We start from the raw sequence: 22,294 nt of genomic DNA on the forward strand, positions 1-22,294 counted from the left end.
CTAAACAAGAATTGTGTTGGATGTTTTCAGGATAGCTGTCGATGTATGTGGGTGGTCCAAATATTTCATGAAATGACTTTTTTTTTTTTTATGGCAATTCTAAAATTTTGTGTAGGAACTTTTATTCAATAGATATGTCCTTATGTAATGGTATCACTATCTAACTAACAATAGGCCCCCCCCCCCACAGGGATATAAGCCATGTATTTCAAAAATACCAAAATGTAGAAATCTAAACTTTGTGCTGATATACTGGGAACTCTATATTCCGCTGTTGCGAGTATTGCCATGGTAAAAATTTACCCATGGAAGACAGCTTTGTGAAGTTCGGTGCTGTTCAATGGACTGTCAACACCTGTCAGTTGAGAAATAGTAGCCAATAGTGAAAGAAATGGCAATGAAAGCTTATTGATTGACTGTTTGACTAATTACTGGGCCCATTGTCATCCAAAGGCAATTCATATAATATATTGATTGCTTGAAGCTAACAATGGTTTCCATATTATGGGTTTCTCAATTTTTACTAATGACTAGAAAGCTTACTGAACAAGACATCAGAACATCTAAAATTCATTAGAAGAGATTTATGCTGAACCCTGATGACTTTTTTATAATTTTTCATTTTTTATAATTGTGGATGAGATGAGTGAATCACTTTGCGGCAATGTCAATTATCAAAGCTTGATGCAGAAATAGAAACCATGGAATCTTGTTAATACAGAGTTCAATGGATCTAAATTTTAAGATTTTGTAATAACAAGGTCCACCAAAACAGTCAAAACTTAATAATTTTGAGTGATACATATCTATTAATATTAACTTAAAAGCTTTGTCTGACAATAATAATATTTTGTTTAGATTTTTTTTATTTATAAAGATGCCTTGAGAAAAGACAGTATTGTTGAAATCTATTTTGTATAACGTAGTAAAAGCAGAAGACATTTAAGTAAGGATACATGAAAACCACTCAGGTTTTTAATAAATTAAGTATAGTGTAAAGAAAGTGAAATTTCATTTATACATTTTGTCTTACTTACATTCTTGAGTACAGCCTGGACATTAACTTTTTTCATCACTGTTAGCAAAAATTTCACTTTATTCTTTTGGAAATTACTCTCATTAATGGTGGCTCCAATCTCGCTCAGATAAAACAGACATTGCTTATTTCCATTTTAACAATAAAATGGCTACCAGAAATCTTAGGGTGTGCTTTGATAATTCTCTCCTACAACATTACAGATACCTTAAGTACCAAGGTGTAATACTTGATAGAACTTGTTCAGGCAGAGATAAGGAGGGAGGTCCAAAGAATTCCATATTTTAGATGCAATCAAAATAATAAAATGAGTCAGACAAAATTGCAGAGAAGAACATGAAGGTTGTTTGGAATAATATTGATAAGTTTGAAGGATTTTAAGAACCAGCAGAGATCGTACACAATGAAACAGAAACAGTCATTAATATTGCTAACCAATTGCAGCTTGAGGTTTCTACAATTCATGTCACTGATCTCCTTCAAGCACAATGGAGAGATCAAAAATGAAGACCTCCTTGAAATGGCAAAATGTGAAGAAGCTGAGGAAGAAGTTTAACGACTGAAGCTCCTCTTTGTTCCTTCACTCTCAAGGGGCTTGATGAAGCTTTTCAACACAGAAAAAGCAATTGAGATTTTCAAATCACAAGATTCAAATTTCGAGTGCACCAGAGAAGCTGCTACAGATTTAATAAATGCTGTGCATACTATCGTGAAATTTATATATAAAAAAAAGAGAAGACTGTCTTGGAAACAAACGACCCTTGAAGCATTTCCGAAGACGACTCCTTGTGCTTCCAACAAACCAGCAAAGAGTGCCGAACCAACAATGAGTGTTGAACCATCAACTAACTAATGTGCATTTAGTCGATGATGATGAAGAACAAACAATTTTTAATATTTATATGATAAATAATTTCTTTATTATTATAATGTTTATAATTATTATGTTTGTTTTTATTATGTTTTCGTTTCTTTGAATAAATAAATCATTGTATTAGCATAAAGTTTTGTTTTGTTAACCTTTATTTAACATTAATATGGTCAAATATCATTGTTGAAAACAACCCCTGTTTAACCTTGCATCTATAGGAAATAAATTCCCGCTTTGAGTTTTTGCTTTACAAGCGCACACTAGTAACAAATTAACTCGTAAAGTCGGGAACTACCTGTGCACTGAAATACTGTGTCAGAATTGGGTTCAGTAACTTGTGAGTTGCTTGTATAATTTATAAAGTTTGCTGAAATCCTACACCAGTTCTATTTACTTCCATAGGAATTCTGTGCAAAATCACAGAGAATTCATGTAATTGTAACGAGCATTACAGGTGCGTAAGTAATCGAATTTGTTTACACTACAAGAAGAGGGGGAATAATATATATTAACCAATTGCTAACAGTACAAAACTCACGATTTTCCATCACAGGTGCTGTTCATCAAGTGTCAGTGTATGAAATCACTTGGAAGAGAGTGATAATATAAATATACTTGAGAGGGAAAAAAAATATTTCCTATTGAAGGATTAAAAAAAAAAAAAAAAATTAACAATTCATAAGTTATCTGAAATTTTTTTAAACTTCTCACCTGTAATAAGGAAGATTGCTGTGTTTTGTTTTTGCTGCCATAATAGTCATGCAGCTCAATGCTTACAAGCTATATGCTAAAACAGTTGCTATGTTTATTATGTATAACTTGCATATACCTTCTAAAGAAGTATCAGTAGTTTTGGATAATATGATTTGCTGTTTAATACTTGTAATCTGTGCTAAATAGGGTGACATTTTCCTCTTCTAGCAGTGCTGCTTATTCCATAAAGTTTGTAACATAGCAGTCAAACTACTCTTGCTAATAAAAGTACATATGCTAGTCATAGAGTTTTTGCACAAACCATTCACTAGTTTGTTGTTGCTTTGGAACCTTTTTTTTAAATTATTGCCCCCTAAAAGGTTGTTTCCCTCCCACAACTTGCTCCCCATGAAATTTTAAACAAGAAAATACTTTAACTTACTCTTTTTATTCAATGGAATCCCTGAGCCTGATGCTTCTTAGCTAAAAGTTCAATGTTCGGTTATGATGTTAGTAAGTTTAATTCTAGTGTCTCCTCTTGAACATATCAGTTCTGTTTCTTTCCTTTGTCACTATTTTATTTACTGAACTGAAACCATTTTCAAACATATAAGACGTTGGAAAACAAAGAAGTATTTAGCCATTTCAGCACACATTGTTGGATAAAGAAGTTTAGTTGTTTTCGATCCCAACAACTCAGCCATTCCACCCTTTTCAAATTTATATTTGCATTCTTTGTTACATTTTTGTTCACTGAGTTCTTGAATTTGTTCACTAGAAGACCTGGCAACGTATCCAGTTGGATCCAACATCCATGGCTTCACTTCAAAGTAAAATAAATCTGAAAATCTATTTTCCATTTCACCTTTTAAGGAACACAAATGATCTGACTAATTCTTAAGATCATTCTTGGTGAGAGAGTCATTGATTTCAGCTAACTCTTGCATACCATAAAATTGTTTTCTCATTATATTGCTTTCAAATATTTTCAGTTTTTTCAGTGAAGGCTTTTAATATGCATTTGCAGTCTGTCACCATAATTAATTTACCTTGAAGTTGAAGTGATACTTCATTAAGTTTTCAAAAAATCCTTATATAGTATATATTGTTTTTGTGTTTGCTGATCTCCTTTGCTTTCTAAAAAACTAATTATCTATCAAAAAGGTTTACAAATCTTGTTAGACTGCTGCTTTCCTTTAGAAAGCCATATGACTTCTGTATGTAAAAGAAGCCTCACATACTGTTCTTCATCATCAACACAATTTTTTCTGAAAAGGCAATCATATTTACTGTGTAACTTTATTTTATTGATGATTTTAATAACTATGCTGAGAGATTGATAAAGAACTGGACTAATATTTTTTGCAACCAGATGATGGTGCGCAATGCAGTGTATTGCAAGAACTTCAGGATATATTTCCTTTAGGTAAGCTATAAAACCTTTGTCTTTCAACCATGCAGATAGCACCATTGGTGGCACAGGATACCAAATTTTCTAATGGTACTTGTTTTTCATCAAACCATGTTTTTACATCAGCAAAAATGGAATCTCCAGTACAGTCAATTTCTACAGATTTTAGAAACATCTCTTCTTGCAATTTACAATCATCATCGAAATAACAAACGTATGCCATTAGAAGGGCCTTATTGTTCGTAACTGTGGGTTCATCAATCTGAATAGAAAATTCTCGTTTTTAGTTTGTCAATTAGCTGCTCTTCAATGTTAACTGTTGTCTCATCGATTCGTCATTGAATTAAATCCTTGCTTAATGGCAATGCTTTTAAAATACTGGAAGGATTTTGATGGATCACTGTTGAAATTAGTGTCCAATGCCGGAAAATATTCGATATGTTTACTAAATTTATCAGGATGTTTCCTTTTTAAGTGATCTAAAAGTCCTGGTTTCATAGCCCCATTTGAAAAGGAAGTATTACACATAAGACACACTGTTTGAGTCGAATGGGCTTTCAATAAAACCACAAGCTGGATATTCATCCAGATACTGTCGACACTCTTTCTTTTCAGCACTTGACATGATTGATGATGGGTTGAATAACTACAAAGGATTAAATAATAAAATATAAACTATTTTTATTTAACTCTCGTAGTCTGTGTCACTCACAAAAGCACTGTGGATCAAAAATAACTTCCACAAGGAAATAATAAATCAATACTAATTGTCGCTTAGATTCTTAGAAAACTAAACAATAGGCTGAAACATTTCTCGTCCCATCCATGCCTCATATATTGACCAATGAAACAAAATAATAAATGAATAAAAAACACACACACACACACTGATTGCTGAGACATTACCTCTGAAAGCACTTAGTCATATAATGCCTATGATAATCAAAGGTGGTTGAATAAAATCATGCCCACTATCTTCCTTTTATCAAAATATCTCTCGCTCGTAATATGATATACATATACTGAATGTTAAAAATCAGTTGGCTCATTAAGGAATAAGATTTCATTGGGTATGGTTGAACTTTATAGGGCCACTAACCATTTTAATACCCATTATTTTTCGCCCACAAAAAACAAATTTTCGCTCCTGTTGAGAACCTCTCTTTTAGAGCATATGAGCAAGAGCCCAGTGTGGGTAGGTAAAATATGTTTGATTACACTTCTGAAATTTGACCTTGGCTGTGTGGTATTAAATGTATATTTTTGTGGATAAATTGCTTGCTAATTGTGGAGGTGATTTTCCATGAAACTTCTTCGGGAGATTTTCTTTCATTTTCAATATTACTATGCTGAGCCAGGTTAAAGTAAGAAAGATATAAAAACACCAATGTTCTGATTAAACCAATCTAGTTTCCTTTCTTTTTTTGTGTTTGTGTTATTTGTTTAAGTGTATGCTTGTGTGTAATGCTTTCCTTTAGCACAGCTTTTGGTTAATCTATTTAGTAAATAAACTTACTTACACATGAAAAGAAAGAAAAAATAAACAATTGGATTTAATTCTGCAATCAAGGTAAAATTTTGCAGCTGTACTTTTTTCGGCTGTGCTTAGATGGACATTTTTCTGTCTACCCCTCTTAGCCTGCTATACTGAAAGTGATGTCAGCTAATTACTGGCTCATGTAGTAAGAGCAATTGACACAAAGTGTTAATGCAAAAAAGAGGGATTTTTTTGTTTGCTTGGATTACAAGCAATCTTCCCTCTAATTTTTTTTATAGCTGCGCCGTGCAGAAATGCACCTAAGTAAAAATATTTCAGACAAGATTAAATATGTGCAATATTTTTACGAATTGTTTTAATTATAAGTACGGACATACATAATAATAAACAAATGTTAACAATAAATTGACACTTTACAGTTATTTATTTTTATTGGAATTTTTCTCTTCTGTTCTTTGTAGAAGTCCATCTACATTTATTGTTGCACCATTAGCTACATGCAATTTGATTCTCATAAGGTCACTTAAATGATCTTCATGCATTCTATTTCGATTTTTTGTTTTAATTGAATTTATAGTGCTAAATGCTCACTCGCAGTCTGCACTTGATGCTTGAAATGTTCCCATAATATTATAGAGAATGGATATGTTACAAAACTCGTAAGTACGAAATTTAAAGTGTCACGGAAAGTTTTAAATGTTCCAGTTTTAGTTTTTTTGGCAATTATAAATTTTAATTCCAAATATTCGTCTGATATTTTAGAAACAACATCACTTTCGTTATTTGTCATAAATCGTGAATACTTTTTTGCAAGGTGTATCACATCAAGTTTCTCAAAGTCAAAATTATTGCTTTCATTTGTGATAACATTAATATCAAATACTTTCCAATCGTTTAATTCATCATTAGGAAATCTGTTATCTAAGTGATTGCATACACGTTTAATAAAGCGAATTATAGCTGCAGTGTCAACATCACTTTGAATTTTTGATAATACTTCTTTCACATTTTCACTCCGGAAAATATTTTTTCCAAGATATTGGCTTCTTAATTTGTTTAATTTAGCTTTAACATATTGATGTGCATCAATAATGTTTAAACAACTTTTTTGTAGATATTTGCAAAGCGATGCAAGCTCTTCTAATACATCATTGAGTGCAATTAATGCCACATGATATTGTGAATTTGTCAAAATTTGTAAACAGTATTTACTAATAGGATCATTACATTTGTTAACCTACTCATTGCAACATTCGATTAATATTTCATAATTTTTTACTAAAGCATCAATTGCAAAATGTCTGAATAACCATCTGACTTCATGTAATGGTCTAAAAGATACAACACCGTGTTCTGTAACCTGGGCTAGTTCTAATTTTCCTGTTTTTTTATGGTAGACCTGCTAAACATTGTGTATACAGTTCTAAGCAGCATCTCTATATCCTGCATAATAGATACATTTTTCCATGTGTCTTCCAATCCTAAATCTTCTCTGTGTGCAACACAGTGTTGTTCAGATAGATGTAATATTTCCTTTTTGAGAATTGCTGCTACTCCATTTTTTCTTCCAAGCATAACACTTGCTCCATCTGACCTGAACATCTTTTGAATATCAAGATTATATTCGTCGTACAAAAATTTTATTTTTTTTAAAATGGACATACTGTCATAGTTTGTAAGCTTCAAAATACCTCCAAATAGTGTTTTGTAATATATTTCATTTTTCACTCAATTTAAAATACAAAATTAATACTTTTTGTACTGAAATATCAGTACTTTTGCTTACAATTAACGTGTGGAAAGTAGATTCTGTTATTTCATTCAGGATCTTTTTTATGAGTACATAATTTATACATTCAACAAATTCAAATGAATAATTTTTGCTTCTCCAATTTTTAGGTATATCTATAAATTTTTCCATGTCTTCATGAATGTCTTGTACAGAGTTCATTGATGCATTAATTTTTATGGCTAATATCACATTAGCATTAGTAGAGGCATATGATGCAAGAAAGCAAGCTTATGCAGCATCAGCCAGGGAAAAAAAAAAAAAAAACACCCTCTCCCATTTCACCCCTCCGTTCGATACAAATACCTGTCCAGTTCAGCCTTAAATTTATTTAGGCTATCAACTTCCACAACAAACGATGGAAGTCTGTTCCACCAACCAACTACCCGCTGGCCGCTGGCTAAAGGCAAACCTCCACACAACTATCCTACATCTGTCTTTCCTCAATTTGAAGCAAGAGGAAGAATCCATCAGCATTGAGCATGCTCGAACCATTCAAGGCTTTATACACCTCAATCAGATCACCTCGCAGGTGCTAGGTTCCCGACACTGTAATTTGCAAAACTTAAGCCTTTCTTCGTAAGTGCAACCCTTTGTTTCATTCACTAATCTTGTTGCCCTTCTCTGTACTTGTTCCAACAGCTCTACATCCTTCTTAAAAATAGGCCTCCAGACCTGTATACAGTACTCAAGGTGTGGCCTGACCATTGCCTTATACAAGGGGATAATCACCTCCTTATGCCTGCTAGAATAATTCCTGTATTTCATTGACAAGACACCATGAGCTACTCTTGCAGATCATCTGCACTACTCAGAAAACTTCATATCTGCCTGCACAATTACCCCCAGGTCCTTTTTGTTCTCTACCACTGTCAGTGTAGTACCACAGAGTTGATAAGTTACTCTGGGATTACTGCTTCCCATATGTAGTACTTTACATTTGTCAATGTTGAACTTCATTTGCCACCTCTCAGCCCATCTGGTCAACTTTTCTAGATCCTGTTGCAGCAGCGTACTGCCATTAGTGTCTTTAACAACACTGCCAACCTTTGTATTGTCTGCAATCTTTGACATTAAGCTTGATATACCATCATCAATATCATTTATAAATACAGAAAACAACAATGGACCAAACACCGAATCCTGGAGGACTCCACTAATAACATTAGTCCACGATGAGCAGTGTCCATTGATTACCACACTGTCTTCTCCCACTTAACCATCCCTTTATCAATATTGTAGGTGGTAGATGACTTTCATCAACTGGTGAAATTCCACCACTTTGCTTATTGGAGGCTTGAAGTGGTGAAACCCATGTTTAGTCTCTAGAGCAAAGTTTCCAGCACCCCCCTCCCCCCCTCCCACCATATTTCTCCCTCAACCCATGCACGGTGCTAAGTACTATAGGTTTTGATACCTTTCGTGTTTGGCGGTTTCATAAAAAAAAAAAACAGCAGCAATTTGCCTCCAATGCCACACTGCTCCAATTCTGCTCCAATTTGTTCAGCAGTCTTCCATGTGCAACAGTATCAAAAGCCTTTCTAAGATCACATATATGATATCAAAGTTACTCCCTGCATCTTGGTTCCTTTGTGACCGCATCATAGTATCCAATCAAATTGGTCAGGCAAGACTTTCCCTTAACAAAACCATGCTGTGTCTGAGCTATAGCTGAAGCCTTGTCCAGATGATCCTGCAGTGCTTCTTTAATTAGTGCCTCCATTAATTTTCCTCGAACAGAAGTTAAACTAACAGGTCTATAATTACTTGTCGCCCTTTGATCCTCTGTGAATTGGGGTCACATTTGCACATCTCCAGTCCATGGGTACCTCCCCTGAGTCCAAAGAAACTCTCATAATTATGGCTAAGGGTTTGCTTACTTCCTTTGCTGCCTCCTTTAATATAACTGGTATAGATCCCATCCACCCGGGTGCCTTTTTTATGTTTATCTTCAATTTCTCTTCTACTTTCCTCTCAGTTATTACAAAACCATCTAGCTCACTTCCAGAGTTTAATTCATCTCTGGCATTCCCCCTCCCTGAATAATTCCATGTGTGAAAGTAGATGCAAAATACAGTCAGTCCTCGTATAGCATGATAATTGTGTTTCCTAGAAACCCTCGTGCTATAACAGACCCTATGGGGAAAATAGGGTTAGGTGCCGACCACCCATTTGTAACACATTTGTAACTAAAACATTACCAAATACAGTAAATAATCATAATAAAATACGTATTTTATACGTATTTAAATTACTGGAATAAGTTATCTCCGTGGGTAGTAGAAGCTGACAGTCTTGGGGATTCAAAGGTCAGCTGGATAATTACCTAAGGGAGGAAGGAAATGCAGAGGTTGTACATTTCCTTTTCTCATTATAAATCAACAGGGATTACCTTTATTTTAGATATAGGAAGCTTCTTTTCCAACTCCTAGTCCAACTCACTTGAGTGAGTTGGACTAGGAAAGTTGGAAAAGAAGCTTCAGTTGGAAAAGAAAGTTGGAAAAGAAGCTTCCTATATCTAAAATAAAGGTAATCCCTGTTGATTTATAATATAATAGAATATAGGAATTATTGAGCATTTAATAGCTCTCAATTATGAAATTTCCTTTTCTCTTATTAATTTTTATTATTATTTTTAAATTTTCTTATTATTATTAATTTGTTTTTATTCTTATTTTATTTTATTATTATGTTTTAATTTTTTGGCTGGTGCAGCATAAGCCATAGGCTTACTTTCATCACTTAGCGATTAATAATACTAATACTGCATAAAGATATGGAAACGTCATTTTAGGTAGGTCGCAGATTTTTTGGAAACTGGACAGGAATTTGAGGGAACAAAAGGTATTCTTACAAGACTGGAGTTCTGGAAATTAGCATCTGCATGGTGAACTGATTAAAGCACAGAAGATTTCAAATTGGTTAAGTAATCTAAATGTGAATGGCATCTTAGATATTCTCAACACTTAGAGGAGGAGAAGACATTCAAGTAGAAAATTTAAAGAAGTTTTGGACAAATTATTAGAAAGAATGAGCAAAAGTGTTGGGTCATTTATTTTTTTATTTTTTTTTGCCATTATAAGCTTTGCTCCCTTGCATAATTTTGTGCTACTAAATGATTTTGTAATAATGGAGAGCAAAGTGGAGGAGAAATTGTAGAAGTTAAAGAAAAAAGGCACCTGGGGCAGATGGAATCTATCCAGTTATATTGAAGGAGGCAAAGAGGGAAGCTAGCAAAGCCTTAGCCAAAATTATGACAGCACTCTTAGGTTCAGGGTAGGTCCCCATGGACTGGAGATGTGAAAATGTATCCCCAATTCACAAAGGGTGTTCAAAGGGTGTCACAAATAATTATACACCTGTTAGTTTAACTTCTGTTCTAGGGAAAATAATGAAGTCACTGTTTAAATAAATTTAAGGCTCAGCTGGACAGGTATTTCGAACAAACGGAGGGGGGTGAAGTGGAAGGTGTTTTTTTTTTTTTTTTTTTTTGGGCTGATGCTGCATAAGCTTGCTTTCTTGCATCATATGCCTCTACTAATGCTAAATGCTAATACTAATCCATTCTTCCACTAATACTCCTGTCACCATCTAGTATGTCGGATGTGTGCACAGAAAGTAAAAGCACCTGTGCAACTTGGTAGAAACCAGTGCATGGCACCCACATCTTAGAGATAACGGTGAATACAAGTATTAAACAGCAGATAATATTTAAAAAATATGGATTCTTCCTCTCCTCACTAGAAGGTATATACGACATACAGTTATACATAATAAACAGTACTTCCTTTGTGCATCGAACAGTATGATGGCAGCATAAGCAAAACTCAGTAATCTTGTTCGGGATGCGAGAAATTTTGATATTTTTCGCAACACATTTGTTATCTTTTCATATTGACTAAATTTAATCCTTTAACCATATATATGCAAATGTCGGTTTTAAATGAAAATTATCAAAATTCTGTATTGTGTGAATAAGAGTGACTAAAATTTCTCTTGTTTAATTAATATTGACAATTTCTGTACATATACTTTGAATTCATTTAAATTGAAATGGACATATATTTTGGGTCCCTTCAACTTTGAATTAATGAGGTTTTATTGTAATTAGAATATTTGGCTAAGGTAAAGAAAGCCCACACGAGAAGCATGGAAATGTTCAGTGAAATTTACTGGTAAAAGTACTTTGCCATAGCGGCATTTGTATTGTTGCTTGCTAGGTAAACAGATAGTGGGTGTTATTGGTCTGGAGTAGAAGTTGAATCTCACGGGAGCTTGAAACCCTCTCGAAGTGGAGGGGGATAACCTAACCTTTTTTCTTTAGAATCACTAATTGAATTAACTAATTGAATCACAAACAGAATCATTGGAAGTTCTGGTATCGTACAAAATGTTAGTAATGTAGTTTCACCAGTAAACTTTTTCGAAATTTGCCATGCTTCTCGTGTGGGCTTCCTTTACCTTTTGCCTCTTTTTTTTTTTTTCTTAATAAACAATTTATCCACTAGTCCATCAGTGACTCTAAAGAAAAAAGGTCAGGTTACCCCCCCCCACACCCACTTCGGGAGGGTTTTAATCTCCCATGGGATTCAATTTCTACTCCTGACTGATGACACCCACTATATGTTTACTGAGTGAGCAACAATATAAATGCTTTTATGGAAAAGTACTTTTACCGGTAAATTTATATGGAACTTTTGCATGCTTCTCGTGTGGACTTTCTTTACCTTCGCCGAATATTCTGTTTTATTTTGAAGCCATTCTGTTTATTCTTAGTAATCATAACTGAGAAATTTTGATTACAAGCCAAGCAATATTGACATTATAATCTCTTTAAAGGAAGTTGATTTACTCTACTTAAAACATTAGTTTGGAAAATTTTTTCATAATAAGTGGGTGCAATTTTTTACTGCCATCTGCACTGCAACATAACAGTAGTAATACTGCCTTTATATAATTTTCCATTATTGCAAGGCTCTTTGTACATCTTTTTTTGGGAGGGGTGTTAATTAAACTTCAATTAGGCAATTCATTTCTCTCGGGACAAAACATGACTTTATAATATATATTAATCTAATTTTGCAATAAACAAATATACATGTAGAAAAGTCTGTCTTCTAGTAGAGGAATGATGCGTGCTTTGTATAAACGAAATTTCTATTAATGGGATTCTTCTGTATCATCAAGCAATTGTGTAGTCTGGTCAGCAGATGAAGTGGTGGCCTCCACTTTACTTTGGGATGCTCGTTGAATTGTACCCACTATTTGCCTTGAATATGCAGCCACAATCATAGGCCAGTTATATACAATGTATGGAGAAACTACACAAAACTGCTGTTACGGCAAAGATGTTGCCTTGTGGTACCCCTTTCTACCAATGAACCAATACACAAGTTCACTGTTGCAAAGTCTGGCATTTGCAGATACAAGGTTGACTGTCTTTGATCACCCCTTTATCAATAAACCTGGCCCCTTGACTTTTTCTTCTTTTCAAACCTTATGGTGCACTGTTGCATGCAAATTTCACTTGGATGAAGGGGGACATTGTATTGAGAGGTTCTATGGTTAATTTTTTTTGTGTGTGTGTGCAGTATAAAACAAGTTGAGCACTATTGGCAAAACTGCACTACAGTTAAGGGTGGGATGAATACTGAATTTGGATAGGTATCCTCTCAACCCCAGGGGCTCACAGCTGGTGCGTATGGGCTTGTCACACACAGTGTCCTGGGCTGGATATCATCATTCTTCTCTTTCTTGGTGATTCCTTTCTGCTTCTGATTCTTGTGCTCTCTCTCATATTTTTTTTTTTTTTTTTTTTTTTTTTTTGGCTGGTGCAGCATAAGTCTTGGGCTTCCTTGCACCATATGACTAATAATAATAATACAGTTGTGACTAGCCTACACCCAGTCTTGCAGTGTTGGCTGTTTCTGTAGACGTGAAGTGTGTTGGTTGTCTGATGGCACCAGGGGTTTCCCCCATCTCCGCATTGTATTCTTTGTGATTGATACAGAACTCTGTGGAGGCCAGAGATTTAAAAAGTGCGTGGGGAGTGGTTTGTTGTGTAGCATTATGTTCTGTTGTTTCTCTGACCATTTAGCTGTTGGGACCCACCGTTGCCCAATCTTTGCCACGAGGAGGCAGGTCAGGCACCCAGTAGATTATTTAAGTACTCTGGCGGGCTCCACTACCTAATTTCCGAGGTTTTAGTGGCAAGGCCTAAGGGGGGGGGGTACACTAGAATTTGGCCAAAATAGATTTACAAGAAAACGTAGAATTTAGACATTGATTAGAATTTGGCGGCATTAAGGGGTGTACTTGGTCGGTTTAGTGAGAGGTGGGATACTGAAGACTGGAGGAAACAGATAGAAGAATAGGGATGATAGAGTAGGCATCCTCAAAGAGGTCAGTGGAGATGAGCCCCACCAGGCAAAGTATGGGGGGTAGGCAAGGAGGAGAGGAGAGGAGCCCTGTCTCCTGCCTGGGGATGGGGTTTTAAAGGGAACCAGGTTAGAATACCCAGTTCAGATCGGCAATTCAGTCAGCAGCAAAGCCGCAGAATGTCTTCGTAGGTGATTGTTGTCAAGTCCAAGTAGTGTTGAATCCTGTAGGAAGGTCAAGCTGCCCATCCCACTCTGGGGGTGGGATATGTTAGTTGACAGTGGAGTACCCACCAGGTGAAGGGGTGGGAGAGAGACACATTTACTTCATTTATAATCTACATTCTCACTCTACTTGCATTCTATTTTTATACTTTTTTCTTATATTTTATACTTTTTTTTTCTTTCAAGTTTCATGCACACGCACACAGTGTGTAATGTACATTTAAATACTAATTAAAACTAGGGTTAGTGTGTACTTAACTGTAGCATTTATGGTTTGTTCTTTTTCTCACACACACTTTCATTCATTCTTCTAGCTTTCATTTCATTTGTTTCTGTAGATGTTTGAGAGTTTAAGATTTATTCTCTTAGAATGGATGTAATCTACATATAAAAAAATAAAAATCCAATTACAATAATTAACTCCACTGCTTATCCACTTGATAACCATGGGTTAATGTGTGGGGCCACTATTATCCTGATTTACTTCTTTGACATGAGGAATATTTGAGCATTCACTTAAGAAAACTGTTCTCAATTTCTGGAGTGACGTAGGCTGAGGTTTGCGCAGACAAACACACCTTTCTACTTCATCCCATAGATGCTCAGTACAATTTAGATCCAAGGATTGGGCTAGCCAGGGCAGGTGAAGGAGAATCTTCTCATGTTTCTGAAACTACACTTTTGCACCTTTCTTTGGTATAGTGTATTGCATTGTCATATTGAAAGTATCCCTGTCCATAATGGTTGAATGCAGTGTTTGCCTGTTTTAGCTGATCTGCAGTGGTGTTCAGTTTTATTCTGGCAGAGTTCACAATATCCACCATCTGGATCAGGGACCAAAAGCAAGCCCACACAATTACACCTTCTCGAATACCCATATTATTTCTACACAGTAGAATGTTTTTAATGGCACAAAGGGCACAAAAGGTGATATAGTTGTACACGTTGGCACTAATGATATTAAGAGTAGGAAACCGGCGGAATTACTTAACAAGTACAGGTCACTGATGAAAAAAAAAGCCGTGAATTAGGGTTGAATTTGAAAGTGTCTGCAATTCTGCCCAGACACGATAGGAGGGAGTATATGATGAGAGCCTTGTCGATCAATTCAGCCCTGGAAAGACTGTGCAGGGCTCAAGGGGTAGAATTTTTTTCAGCCTGGTCTGTGCTTGTCAACAGGAGAGACTGCTTCTACAGGATGGGATACACTTAAATAGAAAGGGTGCAAGAATTTTTGCTGATGCTATCGAGGCGGTGTTACGTGGGTCGGAAAACTGCTAGTTGGGGGGGGGGGGATACAAGGACTAATAGATTAACAGTAGCCACTTGCAGAGGAGAAAGTGATTCTTGCACTCCTTCTATTGGAATAAGCAGCAGCCAGGAAAATAAGATGCAGGATATTTCAGAGACTGCTGGGAATCGTGGGGATACAAGTGAACACATGGGTTTTGTTAGGGTGGCTAAGAGGAAGAGTAGGTGCATGTATACTTGCATATCGCTCAAAACATCAAAGGCAGATATTGTTGGGATTTCAGAGACGTGGTGTCACACAGATATAAGGAATGCAGAACTGGAATTTGGGGAGTACAATGTCTACAGAAGGGGTAGACAGGATAGGAAGGGAGGAGGAGGGGTTATGCTATTAGTTAAGAAACACATAAAATCCAAGGAAGTGAAGCCAGTCGACATCGCTGGACAGTGCAGTGTCGAGTCAGTTTGGTGTGACATAAGCATTGGGAGATCAAAATTGAGAGTAGGCGTGTGCTATAGGCCTAATGACTCTGATGAGTATAATAAGAAACTGTACAGAGAAATAGTGGGCCAGTAAATCAGAAAGTCTTATAATGGGGGATTTTAATTTCCCAGATATTGACTGGAATTTGGGGGCTGGTCACACACACTAGCAAGGCTTTTGTGGATTTATTGGATGATTGTTTTCTACATCAGCATGTTCGGTAGGCAACTAGAGGGAGTAATACTCTTGATTTGATTATCAGTAGTGATTCTTCATGCATTAAGAATCTGCAGATAAATGAACCACTAGGTGGCAGTGATCACAGTGTGCTGAAATGGGATTTACACAAAGAAGTAACTACCATCAGGGGTAAAGGGAAGGGTTTTTGCTTTCGTAAAGGCGACTACGATGGCCTGAGACAGTATTTAAATTCTATACAGTGGGACCAGCTGATGATGTTACCAACAGCAAATTCAAAATGGGAAGCATTCAAAGAACTTATCTTGGAAGCTACTAGGCTTTACATACCAACTAAGAAATATTTTTCAAAGTTTAGGCCTAAATGGATGTCAGATGAACTAATGAGACATATGGGAGAGAAGAAAAATGCATGGGATACATATAAATGAACACGTGACACAGAAGCCTGTGATAGATATAAGTTGATCTGTAACCAAGTTACAAAGGAGGTTAGGCAGGCAAAGGCAGATTATGAGAAATCTTTGGCAAGAGATGCAAAGAAAAACAGCAAAGAGTTCTTTACTTTATGTAAACTCTAGAAGGAAGGGGATGAATCAGATTGGTCCACTTGATATCGATGGTTCAACTGTTGATGATCCTGCTCAGGTAGCTAACAAACTAAATGAATATTTTGCATCGACATTCACACATGAGGAGTTATTCAGCGAGGGGAATGCCAGGGGTGTATTCAATGCTAGCAGTAAGCTAGAGAATCTTGTAATAACTGTTTACTCAAATTTTTTAAGTGTTTACTCAAATTTTTACAAAATCTATCCACCAGTGAGCAACATTGCACACCATGATTGGCAAGAGATTGAAACTTTATGCTTATAAAGTGCAAATCATCCAGGAAATTAAGCCTCATGAGAAACCGCAACAAGAGGTATTCACATTCTTCACCATATAGACTAATATAAGCACTTTCTGGAAAAAATGTCATTTTCAGTGACGAAGTAACATTCTGCATGTCTGGTAAAGTTAACAGACAATTTTTGCATATAGGGATCTGAAAATTCTAACTCAGTTTTTGAACACAAGCAAAATACTTCCAAGTGACGTGCACTGCCCCTCAGCCACGTGATTGGGCCATTTTTCTTCCACAAAAACTCTGAACTCTGAAAACCCTGTACCTTAGCTGGGAGATATGCAGCCACGCATGTTCTATCAGCAAGATGGGGCACCACCACTCTGAAGCTTGCATGTGAGTGATTTCCTAGCTGATGGATTGGCCAGGAAGTTCCCATTCCATGACTTCCATGTTCTGCGGATATTGCACCTATGGATTTCTTTGTATAGGACAAGGTGTATGAAAAAAAATTTAACATCACAGAGATAAAAGACCGGATTGAATATGTAGTGACTTCTATTTCTTAAGAGATGGTTCAAAACACTAGAAATGAAATTGGCTATCATCTCAACATTATATATGCTACCAAAAGTGTCCATATGGAGGTTAACTGAAGTGTGATTTTGTGATAAGAAATTCTTTGAGATGCTTTATTAAATGCAGCAAACTGTTTTACAATTCCTATTAATATAAAATTTTAGTCAAGCTTCATAATTGGATGATAATTTATAGATACCCTGTATAATTCCTTGTGATATTGATATTTCTGCTACTTCCAAGACAGTTGTTTCAGTGCTAATTCTCACCATATTATGAAGCCAGTCATTTGCAAAAAGTAATCTTAATAATAGACTACTTAAAATGCTCTGCTGTTGCTAGATAGTAAAATTGAAAACTTTGAGGTGGACTGGTTAATTAATATTAATAGTGGCACATAATGCAAGGGAAGCAAGCTTATACACAATCAGCAAAAAAAAAAAAAAAAAAAAAGTCCATTTCACCTATTGAGCCCCTCCCTTATGTGGTTCCTTGCACTATATGGCTAGTAATATTTCTGTTTTAAACTAATTTTTTTTTTTAATGTATTATTATTATTTATTATTATTTAAAATTTTTTTTTGTGTAGCACTGCACCTACCCATGTATTACACCATTCAACATCAAGTGTTCCAAGTTCTGGTTCTCTATCAACTACATTACCTTCATCTGTTGCATTGAGCAAAGAAGCCAGCTACCATGTTAGTAGCCATGGAACTAATACTAATGATTCCACAAGCAAGGATTTAGGACAATCATCTTCACTACAGACACAGAAGGCAAGTGATCTTTTATAAATAAAAGCTTTTCATTTTCTTGTTTGTTTGAAAGATTGCAAACCTAATTCACTTGACCATTATTTTCTATGTGCATGTCTGAATGCATGTTTAAAAATTTCAACTTTTGTGTAAAAGCTGATTTCATTCCTAGGTATAATTATACAGTAGACTCACAATTTTCTGGGGTAGAGGGCAAAGAAAAAATCCCGGATAATCAATTTCCCAGTTAATCCAAAAATACAGTAAGTCCCTGACATACTTAAGAGATACATTCCAGGACGTTTTACGTAACTCGGGAATGACTAATAAAATATTGCTACCATATCCCTGATATACCAAAATTACAAAAACCACATATCCTCAGAAGAATGAAGAAAAATGGTTATATATTTTTCAATTAAATAGTTATATATTTTTTTATATATTAGTTATATATATAGAATATATATATATATACATTTTTTTTTTAATTAGTTCAATTAAAAACTTTATCTGAGGACAGTGGTGCAGTAGCCGAAGTGGCACATCAGTAAAGAAAATATAAAAGGAAGAAGGAATGCATGTTATTATACTGTAAAACTGATATGTATTTCGTAGCCTTAGGTTATTATAATTGACTTCATTGGTGCCAATCCCTTCTTGTATTCTGTCTTTGTCCTTTATTATTGTGTTCAAGGTTGACACTGACATCTGAATTCTGCGTGATACGTATTAATGTTTGACCATTTTCATACATCCTTATTATTTTAATTTTCTGATCTAACTCAATTACTTTCCTTGGTAGATTTACTAGTACAGCTGTCACTTATTCTCTTAGTTGGCACACCATGATAACAGTCAAAATTAAATTTTCTGTAAAGAACTTCATAGGGTTAAGACGAAAACTCACTATTACACCCCATGCAAGCTAGACATTTTACTAAAGCACCTTTCTAGAGGTCATTACCATAAACCAATAAAGACAATTTGCAGTTTCCAGTTTATTGGGCTTTTCTGTTAATGCAATTCATTATAAAGGGGTAGTAAACTTGATCTTATTGCATTTGCAATAATACTTATAGCTGGAATTCTGTGGTTTTTACGTTATTATGGTGAAATGTGATATCTTCAGTCATAAAAAAAAACATAAATAAAATAAGAATCTTCTAGACTCCAAAGAATCTCCTTTGGAGTCTTGAAGTGTACTGGTTAATCCGAACCCTGTGATCTTCAATTCCTCTTTTGAAGCTTGTTACTCCGTATCTCACTTGTGCAATTTGTGTGTGCTGTGATTGATCATCAGTATTGATTGCTTATTTATTTATTTTTTACTGTTTTAAGTTTTACAATCCTAAGCATTTGGTCCCCAACCAAATGTTGGTTCATGCTGGTTTAATGTTGGTTCATTAAAGATTTAACGGATGCACCGTTTTCAAGATTTTTTTTAATTGAAAGCACAGCTCTTGCGTTTACCCATCATTTCTGCGATTTCTAAACAAAAAATATATATTTATTATAAAAAAAAATTTCTATATCCTTCATATAAATAACAAAAGAAAATTTGTCATTTTGTGGTGTGACGGAACACAACAATCGACACGATGCACTAAAACAAACTAAACATTTGTTCTCTCTCTCTCTCTCGTGACGGGGGTTGCAAGACAATAGGTGCATTCCTCTTTCAATGATGTCTTATAATGTCACTTATTTACAGATTTACAACTTGCAAAACATCTATTTATACCTATTCTAGTTATTACTTGAATTTTATGATTTCTGGCTGTTTTTTTTTTTTTTTTTTTTAAATTGGAGTCTTGAAATATCCCGGTTAATCTGATCCTGGTAAATCGAGAGTCTGCCGTATATCAGTGAAAATATTTTCAGCCTCCAACCTTTATATTAGGCTAACAGCAGCACTGGCCTTCTCTTTAATTCTGCCAGTTTCATTTTGATAGCATAAAACAGCCTTATTTCAGATTTGTTTAGATTCTTCAATGGCTGCTAATATTTTACATGGGGGTGTGAGAAGGAAACGTGTATTTTATGACACCACACAAGGTATGTACAGTGTATAGTGTGTTCGTATCTAATGGCACCAGGGGTTTCCCCCATCTCCGCGTTGCTTTCATTGTAGGTATACCAGTTCACTGGCGCCTCCGTAGCCAGGTGGGAAGAAGCAGCAGTGTGTAGCACACGCTTCTTGATTAGACCGGGGTTCGAGGCCGTCACCACCAAATACGGAGGATGCGGAAAGGTCAGGGAATGACCACCGCATATTCCCGGAGCAATATGGCCTTAGTTGCTAATGCTCCTAAAAACCAAACAACAAACAAACAACAACCAGTTCACTGGTCAGGCCAGAGATTTAAAAGTGTATGGATTTTGTAAGTGTAGTGTTATGTTTCGTTGTTCTTCTGGCCATTTAGCCGCTAGACCCCTGCTGGGGCCCAACGTTGTCCACACTATACCTCGTGGAGGCAGACCAGGTACCCAGTAATTTTAAATTTTCACTCTGGCAGGTCCTGCCACCTAATTTCTTGAGATTTCAGTGGCAAGGACCTAAAATAAAAAAAAATCATAAAAATAAAAAAAAATCATAAAAATAAAAAAAAATAATAAATAAAATAAAATAAAATAAAACTTTTTTGGTTACTTCTCTGATAAAAATATATTACTTCTCTGGTAAAAATTTCTCTCTTCTCCACTGCTGCATGATGTAATGTTTTTCTGTTGCACAACTGAATTCTCACAAACAGAAAACAATAATATTTTGTGAAACCTCCCTGTAGACCAGTGAGTAATCCAGTTATCTTAAGATCACCAGAAACATTCCAAGCAAAACCATGGTACTTTATTACTCTCAGAACCTTGGACATACTTTCATATGTTTTTTTTTCAAGCCAACAGCATGAAGTAGAAGAACTGATGGAAATGCAATTCTGTGTAACTTCAACTTTTGAAACCAAGAACCAGAGTTCTGCTTGCTCTTTAGTTAAGTTTAAATCACAAACAGAATCATTCTACTCTTCTTGCTTAATTAAGTGCAGTAGATTATAATTTTCTTGATGGTATTCTGTTGAAGTGGAGGGTCTAGCAAAGCCTGTAACACAAGAATCAGCATTAGTAGAGGCATATGATGCAGGAAAGCAAGCTTATCAGCAAAAAAAAAAAAAAAAAAAAACACCATTTGACGCATCCATTCCCTCTAAACATTTGTGCAGTTGCTCCTTGAATTTATTTAAGATATCAACTTCCATAATGACAGATGGAAGTTTGTTCCAGCAGTCAACAACCCGCTGGCTAAAGGAAAATTTCTGCACATCTATTCTGTAATTGTAGGGTCGGCAATGCCCGGGGGGCAACATGTCTTCCTGGCACCCCTGAGTTTGATTATGTAATGTGAATGTGATAGATAATTCCTTCAGTTTGCACCCCTGAGTGTGATAATGTAATGTTAAGGTGACAGATAATTCCTTCAGTTTGCACCCCTGAAACTCAGTGCCCAGGGGACTTCACCCCCCCTTCGCTACGTCTCTGGATGATCTGCCACACAGTTTTGGCTGGTCATCACAGTATCAACGATTTTATTTCCATCGCTGTGTGTCATGACCAGCGTCTGCTGCCCTTTCACAAGTAGCACCCCATTTCACATCATGACACTGGGTGAACATCAAATTTGGGCCTCCACCGCTATTGAATGCAGGCCACCTGCACCGTCCGAACCGAGCTACGGGGAGCCCAAAAACGATGAAGTGTAATACACAAATAAGTATGCCAAATTAGTGTATTTACTAATTTTATTACAAAAACAATATCAAAAATTGTTTTTTCAAAAATATTATAAAACCATTCACATCTTGTTTGTCAGCAGTAAATAATAGCAGGTACATTATAAAATAGCAATGCAATAGCTAAATTATGAGTTTGTTCAATTTATTTGCACATATCTATTAAATCATCGTAATTAATGCTATTTTCTAGTTCAGATTCAATAAATAACAATGAGAAATTGCTCATTTTATCTTGAATTAAACTATTCCCCAAATAGTGTTTTGCTTGTTTGAGAACAGTAAGTGACCGTTCCTTGCTTGCATTACTGACAAAAAAAAAAAAAAAAAAGTTAAAAATATTTTTAATATTGTTTCAATGTTGGCAAATGTAGAATTCAGTACATTATTAATGATATCATACATTTCATTCATATTGGTGCCAATATTTTCTCCTTTAATAAACAGTAAAAATTGGATAACTCCATCTTTAAACTTTTCTGAGTCAGT

The 22,294-nt window shown here is 35.4% G+C and overlaps 1 protein-coding gene across 6 annotated transcripts in view; it reads left to right on the top strand.

Moving 5' to 3' along the window:
* lig (ubiquitin-associated protein-like lingerer) overlaps positions 1–22,294 on the top strand; it is a 574,370-nt gene that overhangs the window by 250,171 nt on the left and 301,905 nt on the right. For all 6 annotated transcript variants that reach the window (XM_090377982.1, XM_090377983.1, XM_090377981.1 and 3 more), the window contains exon 13: positions 17,849–18,038. In XM_090377982.1, the coding sequence (XP_090234108.1) occupies positions 17,849–18,038 (190 nt within the window). The remainder of the gene's footprint in view (positions 1–17,848; positions 18,039–22,294) is intronic.

Source organism: Mastigoproctus giganteus, chromosome 7 (assembly GCF_048544385.1).
Source record: "Mastigoproctus giganteus isolate SK-2022 chromosome 7, ASM4854438v1, whole genome shotgun sequence".
NCBI lineage: Eukaryota > Metazoa > Arthropoda > Arachnida > Uropygi > Thelyphonidae > Mastigoproctus > Mastigoproctus giganteus.